We start from the raw sequence: 24,380 nt of genomic DNA, 5'->3' as shown, positions 1-24,380 counted from the left end.
TTGCTGAAATATTCAGAGATTATACATAATTGGTAAAAACAATAAATATAAAACAAATACAATATTTGCTGTTAATTTCACATGTACATCTTCCACAAAAAAATATCTTACATTCATTTTATATTAATAAATGTAAGCTCTATAGAAATATTATTCTATCTACTATTATAGGCTTCTAAAAAAGTAATAATTAGTTGTTTATTAATATAGTATAAAAAGGAACCAGCAAGCAGCAGTAAATATGTATTATTAACATCACAATTTTGATCTATCAGCTTATCAATTATGATAGTATATTTTTCAAGTTATGCTTGTATCAATTTTAGTAATTTTTTTTTTTTTTTTTTTTTTTTTTCTTATACATAATGTACAATAATTTTCTCATTTTATATATACTCGAAAATAAACCTACAATTTATACTTCTAATAAATTCTTAATTGATTTATTGTAAATGTGTATGTGTATATGTATATATATATGTATGTGTACTGTTCAATATTATATTATATATTACAGATATTAATATATACAATTTTTTAATTTTGTTAATGGTATAGCACAACAAATTTATAATTTCTATTAATTGTAAAATAAAATTTGCTATTAATTATCAGATCATACAAATTTATGACAAAGAAGAATACAAATAAAAGATATGCGTATTTTTATCATTCAATTGCTGCAATTAATATGCAACTTATATCCTTTTTTAATTTCTTAAATTTATAACTATACCTTATCAATAGGGATGCAATTTAAGATATTATATCAATTAAAATATTAGATCAGTGCCAATAAAATATGGAAAGAAATTCATAATATTTCTGCAATATAATATAAAAAAGAAAAAACAGCAATAAAAAAGAAATAAATAATAATTAACATCAAAAGTGTTCAAAAGAATGCCCTATGCAAATTAATTTATAATGTACTTAATAATTACATATATTAATATATATTCAAAGTTAATACTTTTATATAATCTCATATGAGAATAATTGATAATAATTATGCCTTATAATCACTGGAGTATTATTTGTAATTAAAAAAAAAAAAAAAAAAAACATATATATAAATTCAGTAAACTTAAGAACATAATAAGTGGTTTGATTTGTGCCGTTCTACAGCGACCCTTGTATAATATATCTACAGCTATGTTAACAAATATGAATGATCTTTCATTGACTTCATTTTCTGATAATTTTGTAAAAAGTAAATATTCTTAAAGTTCTTGTAAAGAGATACTCGTGTAACTTGTACCATTGTTTCCATTATATTTTTTCTTAATTTGCTGTTTTATCTGTGATACATGTATCATGGTAAGATAAAATAAACCGTAGCATAATTTGTAAGAAATTAATAATTATAAGTTAAAACAATATATATATATATAAAAAAAAAAAAAAAGAAAAAGAAATGTTAATCAAAAGATAATTTATAGAGAGAATAAAAAATATTAAGTAGTAAGCAAATTATATAACACTACTCTGTCTTTACTAATTGTTGTTACTTTCATATTTGCAAGATATCATTATGTACAATGAATTTATTTTTTTTTATTCTGATATATATATATATATCGTATTTCTTTCATGTTTAATAACTGAAGTGAAATAATTGTACTAACATATTACTATCTAATCGCAATATACATCACATAGAAATAAGATTTTCATATACTAAAATTTCATTTTTATAATCTATTAATATCAAACGTGATTTGAAAAATTTTTAAACGGTGCTCCGAAATTGTTTTGAAATAAAATGTTAAACTTAAATTATAACCGAACTAAAAGTTAACTTAATTTTCCTTTAACTTCTTTTTTGGCACTTTTTTTTTTTCAAACATACACATTTTTAACCTGTAATAAGTAATAATAAAATAATTGTTTGAAATATAACCTTTCAAGCATCTGTGATAATATAAAATGCTTCAAAAATTCCATTTTCATATTCCAAGATCATATTATGTAAAGTATATCCCATCAAGATGGAAGATTTGTAGCTCCTAAAGTCAAGGATGTAATGTCACGAATGATCATTTCTGCTATCTTCCATGCCAGTTCTTCTTTCGCCTGGATATTAAAATTATATATTATTATTATTTAATTGCATCTTAGTATTATAATGGATTATCTATTAGATAATGGCATAAAAGTGTTAGATTTACATATAAGTTTTACCTTATCCTGTTCCAAATTTACGAGTCTTTTCACAGCACGTGCTAATCGTGATTCTAAAAGTTTTAGATATATGTATACATATATATATATCGTTTATATTAATCTTTTTTTATTTTTTTCTTCAACAATTACAATGTCTATATATAGAAATAAAACTTACCATATTTTCTACATGGATCAGGTTCTATTTCTGTAATAAATCTACCCAAGTAATCGATGTAGCCAACACTTAATCTATGTTATTAAAATATCAATATAATTAAAATAATATGATAACTTTGATATTGTAATTAATGTATATAAAGAGTAAAGTTAAAAAGAAAAAAAAAAAAAAAAAAAAAAAAAACAAAGGACAAACCTATATTTGTTACGCCTCCATAAAGAATCTGGATCATAGAGTTGTCTTGTATCGATATTCATACTACTGTGTGCACTTGTTTTTGTACTATTACTAGTACTAGATAATATTCCATTGGCATTGTTCCCTGCCTGCAGGGTACTTTGCATACTGTTACTGATAGAGCTCACTTCACTACTACAGTCAGAACCTATTATAATATTAAGTATAATGTTTCTGTAGTTATCTATATATTTCTTTTTATACTTATCTTTAACTTTTAAAGAATACTGATAATCTAATAGATAAAAAAAAAAAAGGTATGATTACCTGCTCTCTTTATTCTGAGCTGATAACTCGAACATGGATTACTTTGAATAGTACTGATCAATTCTGACAAGTATTTATAATACAGCTGCGATGATAAAAAGGTAGGCAAATAGTGCTGAAATTATAATAACATAGAATAATAAATAAATGTATTGTAAATGTCATTGTCATTATAAAGGAAGGATATAAAATAATATACCTTATTGAGAAATTTATATACAATTTTACAAGGTTTATCAAAACAATCAGGTAATGGTCCCTCTCCATTTTCACGGCAAATATTTTGCTCAACTTCGAAACGAATTTTATCAATAAACCCAAGTGGCGTTGTTGCTTGCAAACTAAAATATCTGAAGACACATGCTTTAGATTTCAATATTGTATCATTATGAATTCATTTATATTATATAAGTTGTCATGTATTTACTTGTATATGTTAAAAAAAAAAAATATATATATATATATAAATATATAGTAAAAAGTATCAATTACTTGTCGTATATAATAAGAGCATCAGATTGAGCTTCCTCAGGATTTATTGGATCTTTCTTTTCCAAAAGATTTTGCTTGTAATTGATTGCAGCCATCCAAAAATCTAAAAGCTCGCGTTTATTTTCAAGTTCCATAAACTGAAATGAATAAATTTAAATGTAAATTTATTAAAGTTATCACATAAAATGCAATATAATAAAAATGTATACCTCCATGAAATAAAAAAATGCAGTTTCATTATATAATATGTCTCCTAATTGTACATTTCCACTTGTTAAAACATCAATTTGATGTTTACAATGAAATTCACTTCGAAGGAAGTCATTAATATATCTATAAATTAAAACAAATATGTATCATAAACTTTGCATAATACTTTTTTACTTCTATTAAAAAATTTTATCATACTTACTCCTTTTCTATAACATCAAATATAATATTTTGAATGTTAGATAGGCACCGTAATATAGGCTCTAGGTTTTCGCACTTAAGAGCATTTTCTATTTCTAGTTTTAGTTCCTCAGGAATTCGATTAGTACCCAATGTTTCTTTAATAATATATTTTTTATAAATTCTTAAAGCATCTTCCCTAGTATTTGTCATATCGCCCCTTTTATTTTCACATTTGCGATTTGATTGTCGCATACCACTTAGCATCTCACTAATCTTTGGCATGTCATTACAATTTGATTTTACATCATTACTATTTACAATTTCATTATACAGTCCCTTTTCTCTATTGCGATTTTCAATATTACCCTGCAGCATATTGCAATTAAAGTTCTCATTATCGTCCAATGAATCTGCGAATGTATCGGACTTCGTAGTATGATCATTCTTAAAATTCAAATTCTCCACATTTTCATCTTCAAGATGGAAGTTAGGAAATGATCCACATAAACATTCGACCTCTAACCAAAATTTTATAAGAGCTATTGAATTTCTTGTATCCATAAATTGGATAAAGTAACCTAGGGCACCCTTATCCGCAAGTATCTCTGGAAGCGTTTTAGATAATTGAGACCCAAATGGTCGTTTATTGTCTTTTTCTTCTTTAAGAATTTCATTTTCCTCTTCCTCCTCAAGGCTGCACAATATACTTGACGGTATATAGATCGACGCACTATCACCAAATTCATCTCCAAATGTCTTTTCTAATTTTGTTGATTTTGTTGGAGAAGCGTACAATGATCTGGGCCTGTCTCGTTGCCCTAAAAATAAGAAACATAATATTGAATCAATGTAAGCACACATAGTTTTAAAATACAAACATAAGATATCTTTTTATTACTTGTTGAAAGAGATAATTAAAGGAAACAAAAAGAAAAAAAAAAAAAAAGTATAAAAAATAAAAAAGAACAAAAACAAAAAAAGAAAAAAGAACCTATTAAGTATTACGTAACTGTTTAGATAATATGCTTATCTGGAATTATTAAAAATAAATGTAAGAAAACAAAAAAAAAAAAAAGAAATGTGTTGTTTTGATTAAGGAGGTTATGTTACTTTTAAACAACATCATCAATCCTTTTGACGATATATTGATCAACGTATTTAATTTTATTTCGTAATAATTCGAATAATTAAATAATTACCAGATTTCTTAAAAAATTGGAACATTTTTTACGTCAGAGAGGAACATGATAAAGAACGCGATATGACGAACGAATGTAGGAAAATCTATTGAGTCTGTTTGTTTGTTTGTTTTTTTTTCTTTCTTCTCTCTCTCTCTCTCTTTCTCTCTTTCTTTCTTTCCCGTCAATGAATACTTTCAACAATTTGAATCGATCTAATTGATTATTATTATTCCTCTTTATATTAATTACGAAGATATAATAATGGAAACGTTTCGATGTGAAGATTCGTCGATCACATACATATGCAACGCGCAACATCCGAAGGAACTGTCATTAATGTCATCGCGAATCCATTTATGATTCGCTACATCGAAACATAGGTTAACCTTCCTTCATATTTTCTTAATCCTTTATATCAATAATTATAATCTATAACGTTATATTTTACGTTAGACAAATAAATATATATTGTATATTAGAAAATAAATTTGATTTTTGTTTAATGACATCGATTAAATTTGATTTTGCTTTTTGCACGTTCCTTTAACCACTTCCGCGATTAAACTTTTTCTATTATGCGACAATAAGCCGGAATTATTTTTTTAACGTTTCTCGATACTTCATCGAAATTTATTCGATTTAATAACGATAACCTTTTATTATTATTATTATTATTATTATTATTATTATTATTATTAATTCATTATAAGCGGAATCAAAACGATCGTTTTTCTCCTTGCGATCGAGATCGTGGAAATAAGAAAAGTAAAAGAAAAAAAAAAAAAAAAAAGAAGAAAGAAAAAAGAAATCTTAAAAATATTTTTCCGTCGCGCTTAATAAACTTGTTCGAAGGACATCGGACGATGGATTCTCTCATACGTGTTACGTTTAAGTTTCTCCCGATGCCACACAACTTATCTAGGATAAAGATGAGAATTATAACTTGAGTCGTTCGAACGAAAGTTCAAAGGATGTTAAACTCCTTGTTGTACGTCGCGTTAAAGGTCAAATATTTTCTCAACTTCGAGAAGGCAATCCAAACGTAAATATACTAAGATTTGTCTCTCTCCGATATGTACGATCAATCCAATGAAGAATTGAATTCCTCGTGCGAATGGAATAACCTCTTATAAAATTGATATTCGTGTCTCGTGGCGTATCAAAATAACGTATTCTCGAATCGAAGTTAATCACTTGATGTCGTATTCCTTTTATTTGCATGTTTCGTGCAAAGAATACGACTGTTCTTTTTATATATATATATATATATATATATATATATATATATATATAGGACGTTTAAAAAAAAAAAAAAAAAAAATAAATAAATAAACAAATAATATATAAATTTCTTCTACATTATTTCTACGTAAAAACAATATGAGATATTTTATATACATATATATGTATATATATATATATATATAAAGAAATGGCGCGTTAACTTGAAACGTACTCTATAGAACAAATGTCTAACGTAATCACGTATATTTGTGTATATACATATATAATGTATGTAATACGGACTTTTGTCTGTGGCGCGTTATTTTCAAACGTATGCATTATGAAATAATATGTCTAACGTGTTAATAGATACGAATTAATATCTATTATATATAATATCATAATATAATTATATACTGCTCAAAAGTGTTATTATAAACCTATATATATATATATATATATATATTTATTTATTTATACATATGTATATTATATTATATATATTATATATATATACATTTATTTTAATTATATATATATATATTATCTCTATTATATATATATATATATAATTGAAATAAATGTATAAGATATATATATATATATATAAAATTGAAAAAAGTGTATACGTATAATAATTACGTGTATAATTGTATAATGGTTGAACGCGTTTATTTTGAAACGTACTATAGAAGAGAAGAAAACAGGTGGACTCGTGGAAGAGGCCAATGTCCGGACAGTAAGAAGACACAGAGAAGAGGCTACCGAAGAGAAGCCATCGAGGTGGCCATCGATGAGGTATCGTAGCTTCTCTCGAGCATTCAACCGCGAAAGGAATACCGGTTTTTCGTCCAGAAATAGATGGTAGTACGTATAGATTTAAACGATAGTGATTCTAGCAGTGAAGATTTTGCTCGAACTTTGCGAACCTCTTCTTCTTCTTCTTCTTCTTCTTCTTCTTCTTCTTCTTCTTCTTCTTCTTCTTCTTTCTTCTTCTCATCTACGACGTACAGTTCGCTTACATTTTTACAAAAGTTCGCGTTGTATGAAGATCCGCAACCGATCCGATCCAATCCGATCCGATCCGATCCTTTCTACTTAAGTGTTGTGTTGTGTCTTGTTTATATATACATCACACAAAGTAAACGGTCATTTCCCAATCATGTCGTTTGTTTTTTACGCCTTTGCATTTTGTTTTCACACTTATCTTCTACTCGACACGGTACTTACCAAGCCTACCGTGACTTACGATCAACGGCAGACCGGCGAGCACAACGTTCAAATCGACTTGAAGGATCTGAAGATACTCGCTTTTGTTGATTCTAAGATATTAGAGGATTACACGGTAAATGAAAATATGATCATTAAAAGTGTATCTCTTTTTATGTCTCTGTGTCTATGTATATGTATGTATGTATGTGTGTGTGTGTGTGTATTTGAGATAAGATAAGATAAGAAGATACTATTTTTCTGTTCTTCTTTTTTTCTTCTTCTTCTCCTTCTCCTCCTCTTTCTTTTTTTCTCTCTTCTTTGATAAAAAGAAGAGAGGAGAGAACAAATAGTTAAATATATACATATATGAATGAACTTTTCTAACTATGAATGCTTTCTCTCTTGTTTTTTTTTTTTTTCTTCTTTTTGCTGAAAGATAAGGACACTCTTTGCGTGTGATCATAATGATTAAATAATTTTCTTCTTCTTCTTCTTTTTTCTTCTTGTTTTGTTCTTTCTTTTTCTTTTATTTTATAGGATTATGATTACTTTTACGATTACGCTGACTTTACCATAAAACCGATTTCAAAGCCTACGACCTCGTCCTCGGTTGAACCCTCGAGTACTTCGTCCATTAATGCATCTACATCTTCGATCATTAAAACGGATTCCACAGAAATTACACCAACGAATGATTCAATGATGACTACATTAAGGATCGAACAATCTACGGAAAATGCAACGATATCAACGATAGAAGATAAAATAGAAACTTCGTCTAATAAAGAAGATGTCATAGTAATTGCAAGATCACCGTTAAAAAAGAGAGCACAGCTTAGAGATATCTTGAAGATACAATCATCGAATAATCGTTCCAAATTCGTATCATTTGGATAATAATTATGTTATTTTAATTATTTTACTTTAATTTTTATTTAATGTCAAACACGAAAGCGACATTTGTCTATGTACTTTGTGTTCGTTTTTTTTTTTTTTGTTATTTTCTTTCTTTTTTTTTTTTTTTTTTTTATTCGTGCGTTTGTGCGCGTACGTGCGCGCATTCATGTATCGCAAATTTATTGGTAAACAATTAAATGTAAAATTATCCGTCAATATGGATACGGGAGATTATATTTCGATGATGATTATTTTTTCTTTTTTTTTTTTTTTTTTTTATATAAATATAACATATTTTCATACAGAATTTGTTCGATTTTATTATTTACGTGTCTCCTGTCGAAAGCTTGAGATTTTCATTGATAAGAATTTATTCATTTATAAGATTATAGTTACATTATAAATCTCAAATATGTATTTTATAAATATTGATAATGTAATCATGTCTTGATTTTTATTAACGTTTTTGAAATTATATGATATAATTTCATATAATAGATAGAGTTCTTCGCAATATATATTTTTCTACGTTCCTCCATCATGATCCGATCGTATTGTCAATTTATAAAATTATAGATTTTAATTTGCAAGTAAGAATTTGACGAATAAATAAATATAACTTTATCTTAGATCTTTATGTATGATTTTATTTTTTATATAAATGGTTTATTACATCGTTATTTTCAAAATAATTTCTTTCATAGAATATTCACTTTTAAAAATATTTTCGTTGGATCGATGCAATCTCCGTCATTGATATTTTCTAACAATATCGAAGACTAATATAAACGTTGTGATAATCTTAAGGGGGGGGGGGGGAAACACACATAAAAAAAAAAAAAAGAAAAAAGAAAATGTAATCGTTCGTTCGTTTATTCACGTTTATTACATACAATTCTTGATTTATTATAATATAATTTTTTCAACAAAAATTCATTGTGATTTAGATCAATTGATATCATTAAGTGAATTTCTATTATTAAACTCAAAAAGAGTATTAGTTTTTTTTCTTTTTGTTACGTTAAAAAAAAAAAAAAAAAAACCAACAAATAAAGAAAACTCATCGTAGGACGTAGTTTTAGAAGTATTATCAATGAAAAAAAAAAAAAAATATATATATATATATATATATATAAATACTTATAAACGAAAATAAATTGTGTTTGAATAAATATTATCTCATTTTATTAACTCTTCTCATATTTCATTCATCTCTTTCTTCTTCTTCTTCTTCATCTTTTTCATTATTTATATTTCATTTTATCGTTTCGGGCAAACTTGCAAATCACCGGTTAAAAATTCATGCGATAATACGGTACAAACGAGCGAAGCCAAAAAAGGACCAAAAAAGAGAAAAAAAGCGAAAAAAAAAAGAAATGGTCAACGGTAAATGGTCTCGGTTGAATATTCTTTGGACACCTTACTTTTCTTCGTTTACCCTCTCCTTTTCATCGTTATCATCGGTGATGGTTACACGACGAAGGAAAGCAGAAATCTTACATCAGTCGTCGATCGAACTTCGCACGAGCACCGTTGAAACTGTTTGTTCATTTCTCTTTCACAAAATCAAAAATTCCAAGAAGAAGAAGAAAAAGAAGAAGAAAAAGAAGGAAACGAAGACAAAGACGAAGAAATTAAAATCAAAATGATGCTATCAAATCTGTTAATTGTCACTTTGTCAATTTTTTTCTATTCCAATGCGGCACCGATTACTTACGATCAACGACAGGACGGCAAAATGAACGTTCGTGCCGATTTAGATAATTTCTTTTTCGTTTTCATAACCAAGGGATCATTGTTTAACGATCTATCCTTTCTTGATTTTAAATCGATAACGAGACAATTGACGGTCGGTCAGAAAAATAAGATTGCCGTACAGAATGAGCCAATATTGTCATTAATGAACGAGGATATTAGTGAAAATATTAAAACTGGCAAACCTTATAAGGTCGACATCATAAGGATTCCAAAGAACAACGATAAGGATCTTCAGGATTTGAAAGAATTAGGAAAACAGGAGAATGACCATTCGAACGATCGTAAAGATCAAGATTTCGAATTGACCCAACAAGTTAACAACTCGCAATCACTTTCCAAGAATAATTCATCAGGATCTACTTCGAAGGAGGACGACGAAAGGACAACGTTAAACGGTCAACAGGACTCTGCTAATACGACGAACAAACTTCAATAAACGATACTGCAGTCAGTATCAAAATTATTGACCTTATCGTTTAGAATGATATTAGGATAGAACACGTTTTTGTATTTTTACCCTCGTCCATTAATGTTTCTTTTTTCCCCGGGTAATATTATGGTCACGTAATTGAAGTCTTATCGTTGTTGTTATTGTTATTGTTGTTGTGGGTAGGGTGGTAGAAGGGCGGGGAGGTGAAGGGGGGAGGGAAAGATTTTCTTTTTCTTATCTTTTTTTTTTCCTTTTTTTTTTCTTCTTCTTTCAGACATACCTCCATTGAACTACGACGAAACAATTATATCATATAATCGTCCTAGATTCGATTAAATAAATAGGATCAAATCGTCGATTTCATACGTAGATATATATATATATCTATATAATTAATCGATAAATATTATATTATTATTATATGTATTTTGTATTTATTAGAAAAAAAAAAAAAAAAAACAAAAAAAGAAAGAAAGAAAAGAAAGAACATTAGAAAAAAGAAAAATGTAAAGAATATCGAATTTGATTAATCCTCCTATTCTTTTCTATACGAAATAAATAAATTTATTGTCAGATAAAATCGTCATTGTTGTTTACAAAGATTCCTTACCAATCCCTAAGTCTTGAAGTTGGTCTTGATGTTATACAAAAAAAAAAAAAAAAAAAAAGAAAAGAAAAGGAAAAAAAAGAAAAAGACAAAAAAGAAAAGAATAAACATATAAACGTATTATTTTCTTTTTTTTTCTCTCTTATTTCTAAATAAAGTAACACAAAGATGTAAGATCGCAATTCCCTTGCGAAAAATCCGTAATGCAAACGCGGAAGTAGAACTGCATTTCTTTTGTAAAGTTCTTGCGGGCGTGCATACGTACATGTGTGTATATGTGTATATATATATATATATATATATATATATATATATATATATATGTGTGTATGTTTATGCATCTGTGTGTGTTCAGGTGCACGTGTGAGAAACGTGAACGCAAGGGCAAGGTTACGGTAAGCGGGGACGGCTTTTTATGTAGCAGAAGCACAAGCCGGAAGAATCGCGGAAACGAATACTCTCGATGGGGGCCACGTTAGGACGTTGCCCTTTTACAAATCGAATCTCGTTTATATCATTCGAGAGATGACGATGATGACAATAATGAAGATGATGACGATGATAAACCAATTGATTCCGCAATGTAATCACTTTATGAAGCCTTAAGAAGCATATAATATTTTGAGGTGGTAGTTCAGAAAAGAAAAGAACAAAAAACACGAATAAATAAATAAATAAATAAATAATAAATAAATAAAAAAAAAGTAGAGACGATAGGACATTGAAGCATCGTATAGAATGTTAACAGGATTCGATTATAACGGGTTTGAACATTCCTCGTTTGTGTTTCTGATAGAAGATCCACTCTTGAATATCAAATTTTGTGTATGTATATATATATATATATGTATATGTGTGTGTGTGTATTTTGTTAATTCTTTTATTCGAAATCTGGTAGGAATTTTGTTTTTTCTTATTGTATGATATCGAATCCGTTAATTTATGCTAGATTAATACAACCAACCAAACGGACGAATCGAGTTAAGATACATGTCGTCTGAATGTTTAACTCCAAAAAAATATTTTCGAATACTTATACAAGTAATATTATAAAATATTTACGTTATATTTATCATAGGAAAATTTATAATATTTATTTGTTTGAATTTGGAACGATTAATAATTTGAATTATGTTTAATTGGTATATATTAAAAGAGAATCGTAAAAGAGATAATATGTATATATATACATATATATATATATATATATATATGACGTAGAACGACAAGATAAAAAAAGTCGATTCGGTTCTTCGACAGGTTCTTGAACTTGGTTAGCCGGTGATCAGGAGGCAAAGTGGTGGGACCAGGTATCTTTTCCTGGTCGATGGTACCTAGCGGAGGTCATACCACGTTCGTCCTTCGTATAGTCAAGACGTTCCTCCTATCGTCACTTTTCTTAAATCGCAAAAGATAATACGAAAAATAAAACAAAAAAAAGAAAAGAAAGAAAGAAAGAAAGAAATAGAAAGAAGAAGAAAAAAAAATCGTGTAGCGTATAATTCCCATTTCAAAGAGAATCTATAATAATTTTTGATTTTCTTTTTCTTCTTTTTTTTTTTTTTTTTTTTTTTTTTTCATAACGTCGCGGATCTAACAATGTTCTCGATTAATATGAGATTGTTCAAAACTACAACTCTTTTGTTATTATTCGCATTTGTTGGAACTCACGTAAGGTGTTTGCCAATTGAGGAATCTTCATCTACAACTTCATCCTCATCCTCAACACTTTCTAACACCGGTGATCATTATGATCAAAGACAAAATGGCACTGACAATTATCGTATTCACGTTGACGGTGTAGTTGTGGTCGTTGCACCAGTCGAAGCTCTTTTATTGGCTGGTGATGTCATTGGTACCAATCAATCTGACATATCGTTGCTCGAATCTATGTTGTACAATGCCAAACCAGAAGATGAGAAACCAAATGTCGAACATTTGGAGAAACCAACTGTCTCACCGAAATCTACACACAGGTAAATGTTTTAAACTTTCTTGTATCTTCTATATTCCTCTTCTTTTTCTTCTTCCTATTCTTCTCCTTTTCGAATAATTATGATTGTTAAGAAACAATTTATTATTCTCATTAAATCGTCTTTTTTACAGATCCAGTTTACGTTTAATGAATCTACTTGCACCCTTTATACGCCGTCTTTATCACAAAGAATGAATCCAATACTGACTTTTAAACAAAATCTTCGAAGACTTATTTTTATTGTAATGTAATATGAAAATGTGATATATAATCCATTACTTATTAAGTATATATATATATATATACTTAATCTTAATATCTTAAAATATTCTTGTTTATACCTTCGTTTAATAGATTTCCTATATAATAAATTAGGGTGGCATAAACACGTTTGTAATACTATATGTTTAGTACATATATATATATAATGATCGTTATATTATATTATATGCAATCATTTTGTAAATCGTCAGTATATACTCACCTGTATCATTTATCGATCTAAAATGTGATTATCTTAATGCACACGTTTATCGATACAGTTTATTTCACAATTTCTTCTTGAAATGAAATATATTTGATTAAAAATTAAAATACATTGTCTATGATTTTTGTTCTGTCTTATTTTTATGTCTGTCTCCGTATGTGTGTATGTGTGTGTGTGTGTGTATGTGTGTGTGTACGTATGTGTATGATTGTGATGCGCGCCAAGCGCTTATATGCGTATGTTTTTTTTTGTTTTGGTATATGATCACAATACTTCGTAATATTTTGTATAAAAATGCTTAAGACTATACATATGCTCCTTTGCATGTACAATTTAATTGGGTGGAATCGCTCGTTTCTTTTATTTCTTTCTTTTTTTTTGTTGTTTTTTTTTTTTTATTTTATTTTATTTTATTTTATTTTCGAAAATGATGATTATTTCCAGAAGACACTTCGCGAATACAGTTCTCTTTAAATAACACGTAATGCATTTTTTAAGAAGAAATTTTATATTGGCTTGTGAAACACACGATAATGGAAAATAAGCGTCACAGTTTCTGTTTATATACAATCATTAAAATATATGCGTCCTTATGTTTGGAAGTCGAGGATGTGTATACAAGAATACATTTTCAAATATATTGCAATTCTAGTATATATATGTATGTATATATATATATATATATATATATATATATATATATATATCATTATATAGCATCATTATATAGCATCGTCCGACTATATTGTTCATCGTTAAACACTTAAAATTATAAACTGACTTACTCACAATAAAAATGAAATTCCAATTGACTATTATTATTAAATATGTTCATGACTATAATAACGAGTAAACGTGACACATACATACATACATATGTTCAAATTGTCATGATCATATTTTGTGTCCGTATATATTTAACGTTTCATTCGTTATTTTTATCAATTAATTTGTCACACGTTCGACATTAAATCATTCGTTTTTTTTTTTTCTTTGTTTGTTTGTTTCTTTGTTCGTTCGTTTGTTTTTCTCTTTTATTTTTATTTATTTCTCTTTTTTTTTTTTTTTTTTCTTTAATAGTATTAATAATAATAATAATAATAGTAATAATAATAATGATAATAATAATAATTATATTGTAAAACTAGTGTTACCCTGTGTTCTCTCGACTTTGGAAAACATTATGTATATATTATTATAATTTTGAATACTTTCATAGAACAAAAAGGATTTTTAATGATCAACATCCAATTTTGTTTTTATGAATTTATTTCAAATCTTCTTTCTCTCTATATCTTATTATACGCAAGAATCGCTTGTGCGAGATTGCAAAACTCTTTGGAACTTCATTGATAAATAAAATGCACTCACTGTAAGAGGAGTACAAATGGTATACTAAAGAAAAAAAAAAAAAAAAAAAAAAAAAAAAAAAAAAAATATACTGTTACAATATACGCGAGATGCGTTTGCTTCTTTTCTTTTTTTTTTTTTCGTTTCTTTTCTTTTCTTTTTTTTTCTTTTTTCTTTTTTTTTCTTTTGCTTCTTTTTCTTTGCTTCGAACTTTCTAAATTCTACGAATGTAACGAATAATTTTTAAGAGAGCAGAATAGATTATTTATTCCTTTCTTTTTAATCAATATGATCTAAAAGGGCAATTCATTTTTAAAATCTACGCTCGATTCAATCCAATCTAATTTCGAGCCTTTTTTTTTTCCTTTATTATTACGAGCGAATATTGATTTGTTCCTTTTTTTTTTTGTGTTTTTTTGTTTTCCTTTTTTTTTTCCTTTTTTTTTTTTTTTGTTTTTGTTTCTTTTCTATTTGTTTTTCTTTTTTGAAGTGGGGTTTCCCCCTTTTTTTTCTTTGTTTCTTTCTTAATTAATTAATTAATTAATTAATTAGTGTCGTCAATATTTGTTCACTATATACAAGATATTTTCCTGTGATTAAGAAAACACACAGTCTATGTGATAATGTGAGAATCGTCGATACGAGTAAGAGAATATATAAAAAGAAATGGAAAAAGAAAGAGAAAGAAAGTAAGAAAAGAAAAGAAAAGAAAGAAAGAAAGAAAAGACACGAACTGTACAAAACTACCATTACAAGCATTCGTTAATCTCTTGTCGTTATAAAAGACACGTAAATAATTTCTGACATGGCAACATTTATAAATAATAACGATGAATAAAGGACGTCTAAGGTGTTTCCATTTTTTACACGAAGCAATTAAATTGAGAAGTACAAAAAAAGAAAAAGGAAAAAAAGAAAAAAAAAAAAAAATAGAAAAACAAAAAGAAAGAAAAGAAAAAAGATAGAAAGAAAACGAAGAGGAGAGCAAGAAGACGAAAAAAAAAAAAAATATATATATATATATATATAAAAAAGAAAATGGTTGCACATAAATGTTATAACATTGTCAATACTCAAAAATTTATTACTTAAGAGGAGATTTCGGCTTCTTCGTTTGCGTTGAGATCCTCACAGTTTTTAGCTTCTGGGGAGCCACTATTATTAGCGTCTGCGGGCTCATCAAATTTTAATTCCTCCTTACCCGCCTATAGAGGAATTATTCCATTTGACATCTTTTGTTTGTTCGGTTTTTTTTTTGTTTATTTATTTATTTATTTATTTTTTTTATTTTTTTTTTTTTTTTTTTTAACAAGGCAATCGTCCGTTAAAAAACAAAAAAAAAGATATGGCAACGATGTTAGTAGCGTTTTACATATATTTATCGATTATTTCATCGGCAATTACCTCCTTAATCAGAAGACGACAATTTTCCACGACGCTACGCTTTCGATCTGGCACATTGCATAAAATGTCTTCGGATTGATAGGTACTATTTACGATCTTACGTAGCTCATCTAATTCGGTAAAGGCAACTTCTAATTTTGTTTCTAAATCACATCTGCAAAACGAAATTCATATATTGCGTCTTGGAGAAGGTTGATGGATTTGAAGGGATGGGGGATGGGTGATGGACGAGGGAAGAAAAAGAAAAAAAAAAAAAAGAAATTGAAAAACGGAATATAAAAAAAAGAAAAGAAAAGAAAAAAAAAAGAAAAAAAAAAACCCAGAGAAGAGACAATAAAAATAAAACAAATATAAACGTAATGCCAAATAAATTATATATCGTTTAAAATAATTATTATTATTGTATTTAATATCTGACGCACAATATTACTTACTTATCTTCCTTTAACTCTTGTATACACGTATCATTTTCAAGCTGTATTATTCGCAAAACCTTTAAAAGTTTCGTAACTAGATTATCAACGTCTATTACTTGATCGACAAGGCTTACTGCTGGACAATAATCCGTTAAAGGAAGTGGTCCGTCATTGGTCCCAGTGTCTGATTCACTTATGGATTCACAATCATCTTCCTCTTCGTCCTGTACCTGAAAGTAATGAAAATATTTTAATAATACTCTTTGTGATTGTTAGCGAGATCACAAACAAAAAAGAGATAAAAAAAAAGAAAAGAAAAAAGAAAAAAGAAAAAAAAAAAAATAATAAAGTAATTTTCCATTGACTTACTTTCCTGCGATGTAATATAGCTTGCGTGAGATTCGTTAAACTCGTACATTCGTCTAATGCTTTCGTCTTTTTAATATTATTTTCATCGACCGTTTCCGGAAAGCTTAAAGCTCTACGAAGAGAATCGCTACTAGATATCATATTGTGCGAATAAGTATCCGGCAATGTAACATCTTCCAATACGCTTTCCATCATTAAACATGGTTCAGTTTCAAAATCGAGTAAATCGGAAGACGAGTCCATACTTATGTCTATATCGATACATAAAAATGTAAATAAAATAAAAATTTACAATATTAACACGATATAAAATATATATATATATATATATATATATATATATATATATACACACACATACACATACATAAATATATACATACATACATAGGACAAAGAAATTACAAAATTAATGTAATATAATAAATATTATAAACGATAAAATATATTATCATATATTCTATCGATTTGTATACCTTTATACATTTGTTTCGTTGATTCTATTGATGACTTTTTATCCACAGTCTTTGTTACGAAAGGATGTGTCGCTGCGTTACGGATAGCACCGATAACAGCGGAAACAAAGGAACCACTTTTTGGACTAGGAGTACATTCTTTTAAGCTATTCTTTGAGCTAACAGGACTCGATTCTATACTACTGTTGCTTCGACTGTATGCTTCGTTATGATATACCACATCCTTTAATAAAGCATCCTTTTAAGTATCTTCTCTCTTAACGAACAACATTTCAAGATATTGTAGATAATGAATGTATATCTAACGATAGAATAAATATTACCTCGAGATCTTTCACTGAAATATTGTAAGATGTTATTAATTGATCTACCAATCCCTCCAATCGTGTTCCAAGACCTGAAAGTGCCACCGATGCGCCAGATATTGTAGCACCTTGGGTTAATAATAGTTCTCTACCTTTTCGTTCGACCGCATTTAATTTCATGTTCAATGACAAATTCTCTTGCCTGTACGTAATAAATTTAATAATAATAATAATAATAATAATAATAAAACTAATACAATATAAATATAGATAATTTTTAGAATTAACGTAACGCGATCTTTATCAATACGTTTACGGTATTTACACATTAATATAATGGCATACCTTCGCTGTTCACTGATTCGGACTAAATGTTTACATTCTTCCGTCTGCCTTTCCAATTCCGCCTCTCGTTGAGTCAATGCTTCTTCCTTTTTCTTTAGCTAGATAATTGCAATATACAAAAGAAGTTCGTTAAACATCAAGTTCCGCATTGATGATGACCGGTATAAAAAAAATTATTATTATTATTATTGTTATTGTTATTGTTGTTGTTATTGTTATTATTATTATTATTATTATAAGTATTACAATAACTGTACCTCGATCTCGGCATCCTTTAACGCGTCTGCCAGAGTTGTTTTCTCTTGTTGAAGAAAATCTTGCATTTCCGCGGACTCCGCCTCCAATTCTTGCTGTTGCTGTAACAATGCCTTTTGCGCCGCTAAACTCTTTTCCAAATCCTAAAATTATCATAATGAATATCGTAACATTTGAGATCATTAATATTAATTATTATTGAAAAATTATTCTCTTACCCTGCTAAGCATACGACAAAGTGATTGTAGATCGGCTATTTCAATTTGTTGATTGGCAACAACTTGTCCCGAAGATTGCAAATGAGATTCCAATTCTAAGAAACTGTCGCTACCCTCTAAAATAATTCTCTCTTTATTATTCACGAAATATTTATATATTAATAAATTTATTCATTTATAAATAATTACACATATATATATATATATATATTTTTTTTTTACCTGCATGTTCCGATTGCGGTGTACCTAACATAGCCAAAACTCTTCGTGCATTTCTATCTAATTCTTGCCTTGCAAATGCATGATCGGCTTGTTCTTCCTCCAAAAGACGTTTAACCTCAACTATTTCAGTTTTGAGCTTATCATTCTCTTCCTTCTTTACATTAGTTTCCTCGTTCAAACGTTTCAAATCATTCTGCATTGTCTGCATGTCCTCCCACGTGCCATCGGTCTGAACAATCTCGTGCAAACGTTCGATTATATCGGGCCCTGGTACGGCACTAGGTATACCAGACAATGCATTGTCTATATCGTTCCCGGTTAAGCCCGTTTGTATTCCAATCTCATGATAAATCCTTGTCTTTTCGATTGGTTTATTTCTAGGATAAGGCGGTAAACTTTTATGAACTGAATCCCTAACACTTAGCGCCTTTTTATCTAGTTGTCTACCAATACTACCATCTCTACTACCAGATCTGCTCCTGACCATTTTGTCAGTCTTCTCATTACCTTTAACAATTGTCATTTTATTCTTATTTCTACGTGGTAATGTCGCATAAGCATCCAATGCTTTGTTGTCCAAACTAATAGTCATTTTATCCAAACGTAAATTCTTAACCGGTTCTGTTCTACCGGTATTATTATTATTATTATTATTATTATTATTATTATTATTATTATTATAAAGTGTACGTGAAGTTGGCAATGGTTTTCGTGTTTCCTCGGACGGAGTTGAGCCCGGTGTACGTGTTGTTATCCTAGTACTAGAACCACCACGGGATCTTGAACCACTTGAACCACCTTTACTACCGCGTTGAGCAAGATCCTTATTTATTTCTGTAGTTAAAACCGAAGGCAGTGAATCTGGTGGTATTGGTCTTGTTCTCGTTCTTTGTTGTGCCGTGCCAGTGGTAGAACGAAAATTTGACGACATACGAGTATTACCGGTTGTTGTACTACTATCGCAATTCGATTCTCTTGCACTTGATTTTTCCCTTGATCTTGCTCTGTCTTTAATCACCGGTTGCGTTTTACCAATAATATTTCTTGGTGTATTGATCCTTGGTTTTGAACGTGGAGTCGTTGGTACGTAATTGGCATTCAAAAGAGCTGGCTTCACACGGCTCGTCTTCGGTGTCTCGCTATTAATCGTTTTCTTTTTACTCGAATTTGAAACAGTCGAGGTCCTTTTAACGTTACTACTACGATTTGCCCTGGCTGATACGCTACCAGCTATCGATGAACTTTCGCTACCACCTTCGCTTGTACCTTCGCCACCTGTTGTTAATCTAACGTCATCAGGTAACGTCGCACATGGATCCTCGTATACCGAACAACAACTGACTAAACTCGAATCGCAGGAAGCTTCGTCAAGACCACCACAACTACTGGCATAGTCTATACTGTTTCGGCTACGTACCTGTAAACACGATAAATATAATTATTAAATATTTATTATTTATAAAGTATATTATCGATGTGTAAGACATTTTTCTTAAGTTTTTCTTCCCACCCCCCCTCTCACCCTCCCTCAATGTTCTTCCATATAAATAAATACGAACTAGTATCTCTCGAAATTTTTACGAAGTTGTGCTTCTCTACGTGTATACATTCATTTTTTCATACTAACTTAATTCTAATTATATCGTTTATAAAACATCAACGTTTTAACGTTGTAACTCTCATAACGCGAAATGTCATTTTTAAACGTTAAAAATAAAAGTAGAAGCAAGCTTAAAAATAAATAAATAAATAAATAAATAAAAAACATAATGTAATATTTTCTTACTCTTGGTACTTCAGTAGCGCAACCCTCGACTCCACTATCGCTTCCATCTTTGCTATCCTTACTCTCACCCGTATACTCTTTTCTATCTACATTAACCAAAGACGTAGACGAAGATCTATTCCCTTCCTTATTACGATTTTCCAATTCCGTAACGTGTATCACCGTAATATTACAATCACTGTTCATAGTACAATCTGGATCCTCGTCGTCCAAAGACTTATTGTTAGCATCACAAACCGGAGATACAAGATCCTCTGGTACTCCCGAATCTTGTCGTGCCACATTTTGCATTGGCAATACTTTCAAATTGTTGTCCTCGAGAGTTACATCCATATCGAGCTGCCGCTCGATGACCGTCGATGAATCATTCATATCGTCCTTGCCATTCTGAAAAGTTTCGTAAAAAAGCATCGATCACTTTTTTTAAACTCTACAATTAGATATGTATATATATATATATATATATATCAGACGTTAGAATTGATCAAAAATATTAATCTGATTCGTGTCAATGATAAGAAAGTAATTATTTTCCTTGCTCGTAATGTTTCTAAACATAAATAAATAAATCAAAAATTAAATAAAAAAAATATCGATTAATCGGACAAAGAACGAAAGGATCTTAAGGAGTAATCAGCTGTTTTACATATCTTCCTTGTTTGTGATCGACAAACTTGTGTTCAAGTTCAAAATTAAAGATGGGCAGAAAGAGAGAGAGACAGAGATGGGGAAGGGGTGAAGGATGAAAAACGACAGGTGTTTCATGCATCAGGACATTTCGTGACCCAAACCAAATACGGATAAACTCGGTCATTTTTCAAGGTCAATCTTAAAATATCCATGTCAAATGTCAATGTTCACGTCCATGTCAAATATTCAGTTTCACTTTTTTTTCTTTTACTTTCTCTTCCTCTTCCTTTCTTTCTTTCTTTCTTCTTTATTTCTCCCTTGCCCCTCTCCAACTTCTTCCGACTAATAATAATAAGTACGTGTCATTCATTACGAATGTAAACAATGATAAAAAAAAAAAAAAAAAAAAAAAAAATTAATTCGATCGATTTATTTGTCGAATTAATTTGATTAATTTCATAAGAAGAACGAAGTACTTTAGAAAAATGTCTTTGCACAGAGAAACGATATAATACATTTTACACATACAAATATACATTTACAAGATAATCGTAATAGAAATTTTACACACACACACACACACACACATATATATATATATATATATATATATATATGCATACATATATACATACATACGTTATTACATACTGATTATGCATTCATATATCTCACATCCGTTATACAGTATTTCCGTAGATACTAAATCTGCTTAGGAACGATCAAGCGTGACATGATGTAAGCCGAGTAGGATATACTAAGCCGCAAGCTTACGTAGGTATATACATGTGTGTGTCTATATGTGTATGTGTGTGTAGATATAATTGTACATATATGTATATATATATATATACATACATACACATATAAAGAATAATAAAGAACTAGCCCAGTTAATGAGAGCCTATTACATGAATGTAACCAAGTTTGGTATCTTTCAACTCTTTCTCTCTCATTCTCTCTCTCTCTCTCTCTCTCTCTCTCTCTCTCTCTCTCTCTCACTCTCTCTCATGGATTATTTAAAATTAAAAAATTGATCTATATTTTCAACATAATACGATAGGTACATTAATGGAAACCAATTGGATTCGATGAAACATATAATATAACTTACGTTTGTATATTAACAAACAAACAAACAAACAAAAACAAAAAAAAAAAAGAAAGAAAGAAAAAATAAATGAATGAACTGTAGAGGTGTGCAAAAAAGTAATTCGATAAATGAGATCGATAAGAGCCAATTCCATACCGGATTTCGTTCGTCCTACTACGTTAATCGGAAAGATATTCGATTATCTGGACCAATATTCGAAATTTGTTGATGGAGAGAGAGAGAGAGAAAGAGAGAAAGAGAGAGAGAGAAAAAGAGAGAATGAAATTAAAGGGGAGTGCGTGTCTGGATCGCATGCGAGAAGGAGTAAATCAATTACACGGTTTGATTATCGAACCGTTCCATAATTCCAACTATAATTGCTTCTAACCGTGAAATTAGAATTACGAAATGTATGCTTTTATAATATGTAAGATTGAATATTGAATTCGTTAGAATTGATTGAGGAGTGTCAATGTTGACCTAAATCACGACTACGATAACTATTATCATAAGTAATTTTAATAATAATAGTAGTAACAGTAATAGTAGTAATAGTAATAGTAATAGTAATAGTAATAATATTTATTATTATAAAAAATAACAAGAGCTTATTGAAGATAATTAAGATAGATTCTACTTAATCTTGATTATTTTTGATTAAACGGTACTTCTTAATCCTATTGATCAATCATCTTTGGCTTAGATATAAAAATAAATAAGGAAAAGGAACGAAAAAAAGAAAAAAAGAAAAGAAAAAATTCTAAAAAAAAAAAGAAAAAAAAGAGAGAGAACAAGAGAAACAATAAGAAAAAAGAAAAGAACAATAGGAGGAATTATTTCTATGATTAATATAATTTTTTTTATTAATAGATTCTCTATCATTGGATATTATTTTATTTTTATTATTATTATTATTATTATTATTATTACTATTAATACCCTTTAATGGTTGAATATTTTTTAATAATATTATATATATATATATATATATATATATTATTAAAAATATAATCGTCGAAATTGTTATTAAAAAATACTAATGTAATTTATTTCAATGATATAATATAAAATCGTTGTCCGATAAATAATATTGGAAATTTTTACTAAAGACTGAAACAAGACTCCTTAAGTGATTTTAGATATCAGTTACGTACTCCTTTTACGAGACCTTTCGAAACACTGATATTTATCTCTACCTTTCTTTTCTTTTTCCGGATTGTAAAAAAAAAAAGAAAGTACATAGACTTATAGCTTTACCATTCTGAATAAGGACAAAAGAGAGAGAGAGAGAGAGAGAGAGAGAGAGAGAGAGAGAGATACAGAAAAGAACAAAAAATTAGCCAATTATAGAAAAAGTCAGAAAAACGAATAATTGACCTTTGGCCCTATTTCATATTAAACATTCCTTTAGACATTATTTATTGTTCAACACAAATACGAAGTATATTTAATATACCAAGGCTCTATCTTTCTCTCTCTCTCTCTCTCTCTCTATCTCTCTCTATTCCTATCTGAGATCTTTAAAGATCGCAAAGTTTTTTTTTTCTTTTTTTTTTTCAAACATGATTCTCTTGCATGACCTCGATCGTTATTCGATATTAAACGCAGTCTCCCTGGTTACTTGCGTAATTAAAGTGGCACCATCATTAAGAAAATCCAATGCTCTTTCTCTCATGTATTACATTACAACAAGCTTTTCTCGTCGTTTATACTTTCGTATTATGTACATGCGTTTATACGCAATGCATATATGCATTTATATATATATATATATATATATATATATAACATTATGCAAGATTTATATGAAAGATCGAATATCATCGATCACGTGAAATCGATGGGATCTCGATTATCGATTTCGATTTCTATCTTTTACGTGAATAATTCTAAAGATCATATCATCTTTGATACGTGATATTTATATTTATGCATATTTATGTATATATATATATATATATTTTTTTTGTTATTTTTCTTTAAACAATCATCAGACTTCCGGAA

The 24,380-nt window shown here is 28.7% G+C and overlaps 4 protein-coding genes across 9 annotated transcripts in view; 2 read left to right on the top strand and 2 right to left on the bottom strand.

The window, feature by feature from the left end:
• Positions 1-184: 184 nt before the first annotated feature.
• Positions 185-5,227, bottom strand: LOC124432230 (A-kinase anchor protein 10, mitochondrial). Of its 2 annotated transcripts, none has more exons than XM_046980955.1 (10): positions 4,936-5,227; positions 3,756-4,554; positions 3,553-3,676; positions 3,344-3,480; positions 3,051-3,201; positions 2,852-2,966; positions 2,543-2,732; positions 2,345-2,418; positions 2,185-2,237; positions 185-2,076 (listed from the first exon to the last, which is right to left on the bottom strand). In XM_046980955.1, the coding sequence occupies exons 1-10, from the start codon at positions 4,958-4,960 to the stop codon at positions 1,987-1,989; spliced, it is 1,758 nt and encodes a 585-aa protein (XP_046836911.1). In that variant the 5' UTR covers positions 4,961-5,227; the 3' UTR covers positions 185-1,986. The 2 variants fall into 2 exon arrangements, with proteins under 2 accessions (XP_046836911.1, XP_046836912.1); XM_046980956.1 differs by lacking the exon at positions 4,936-5,227 and adding an exon at positions 4,747-4,764.
• Positions 5,228-5,719: 492 nt separating this feature from the next.
• Positions 5,720-8,741, top strand: LOC124432231. 2 transcript variants are annotated; one of them, XM_046980959.1, is made up of 4 exons: positions 5,720-5,959; positions 6,834-7,008; positions 7,376-7,486; positions 7,891-8,741. In XM_046980959.1, exons 2-4 carry the CDS (start codon positions 7,003-7,005, stop codon positions 8,248-8,250), a joined length of 477 nt encoding a protein of 158 aa, XP_046836915.1. In that variant the 5' UTR covers positions 5,720-5,959; positions 6,834-7,002; the 3' UTR covers positions 8,251-8,741. The 2 variants fall into 2 exon arrangements, with proteins under 2 accessions (XP_046836915.1, XP_046836914.1); XM_046980958.1 differs by having other exon boundaries at positions 5,735-5,959; positions 6,834-7,486; positions 7,891-8,737.
• A 3,529-nt stretch (positions 8,742-12,270) lies between these two features.
• On the top strand, positions 12,271-14,869 carry LOC124432287. The gene is made up of 2 exons (XM_046981086.1): positions 12,271-13,021; positions 13,152-14,869. Exons 1-2 carry the CDS (start codon positions 12,645-12,647, stop codon positions 13,213-13,215), a joined length of 441 nt encoding a protein of 146 aa, XP_046837042.1. The 5' UTR covers positions 12,271-12,644; the 3' UTR covers positions 13,216-14,869.
• Positions 13,575-24,380, bottom strand: part of LOC124432282 (serine/threonine-protein kinase pakE) — a 32,110-nt gene continuing 21,304 nt past the window's right edge. For 3 of the 4 annotated variants that reach the window (XM_046981077.1, XM_046981076.1, XM_046981073.1), the window contains 11 exons: positions 20,654-21,040; positions 18,868-20,284; positions 18,646-18,761; positions 18,430-18,570; positions 18,173-18,270; positions 17,846-18,029; positions 17,523-17,745; positions 17,047-17,297; positions 16,696-16,907; positions 16,262-16,415; positions 13,575-16,062 (listed from right to left, as the gene is read on the bottom strand). In XM_046981077.1, coding sequence (XP_046837033.1) covers positions 15,946-16,062; positions 16,262-16,415; positions 16,696-16,907; positions 17,047-17,297; positions 17,523-17,745; positions 17,846-18,029; positions 18,173-18,270; positions 18,430-18,570; positions 18,646-18,761; positions 18,868-20,284; positions 20,654-21,025 — 3,285 coding nt within the window. In that variant the 5' untranslated portion in view covers positions 21,026-21,040 and the 3' untranslated portion in view covers positions 13,575-15,945. Of the gene's footprint in view, positions 16,090-16,261; positions 16,416-16,695; positions 16,908-17,046; positions 17,298-17,522; positions 17,746-17,845; positions 18,030-18,172; positions 18,271-18,429; positions 18,571-18,645; positions 18,762-18,867; positions 20,285-20,653; positions 21,041-24,380 lie in introns of all 4 variants that reach the window. The other variant, XM_046981078.1, reaches the window with a different exon arrangement.

This window comes from Vespa crabro, chromosome 24 (genome assembly GCF_910589235.1).
Source record: "Vespa crabro chromosome 24, iyVesCrab1.2, whole genome shotgun sequence".
Lineage (NCBI taxonomy): Eukaryota > Metazoa > Arthropoda > Insecta > Hymenoptera > Vespidae > Vespa > Vespa crabro.
Note: the sequence above shows the minus strand (reverse complement) of the source record. Positions and strands in the feature narration are given on the sequence as shown.

What these genes read in the sequence shown, in the direction of transcription:
- LOC124432230 (XM_046980955.1), bottom strand. Translation starts at nt 4,960, where the DNA reads ATGTTCCAATTTTTTAAGAAATCTG. An exon ending in TTTGATGTTATAGAAAAGGA is followed by an intron (nt 3,677 to 3,755) that starts GTAAGTATGATA and finishes TTTAATTTATAG; the next exon opens with ATATATTAATGACTTCCTTC. An exon ending in TGGAGGCGTAACAAATATAG is followed by an intron (nt 2,419 to 2,542) that starts GTTTGTCCTTTG and finishes TTAATAACATAG; the next exon opens with ATTAAGTGTTGGCTACATCG.
- LOC124432287 (XM_046981086.1), top strand. Translation starts at nt 12,645, where the DNA reads ATGTTCTCGATTAATATGAGATTGTTCAAAACTACAACTCTTTTGTTA. An exon ending in TCACCGAAATCTACACACAG is followed by an intron (nt 13,022 to 13,151) that starts GTAAATGTTTTA and finishes TCTTTTTTACAG; the next exon opens with ATCCAGTTTACGTTTAATGA.
- LOC124432231 (XM_046980958.1), top strand. Translation starts at nt 7,304, where the DNA reads ATGTCGTTTGTTTTTTACGCCTTTGCATTTTGTTTTCACACTTATCTT. An exon ending in AGATATTAGAGGATTACACG is followed by an intron (nt 7,487 to 7,890) that starts GTAAATGAAAAT and finishes TTTATTTTATAG; the next exon opens with GATTATGATTACTTTTACGA.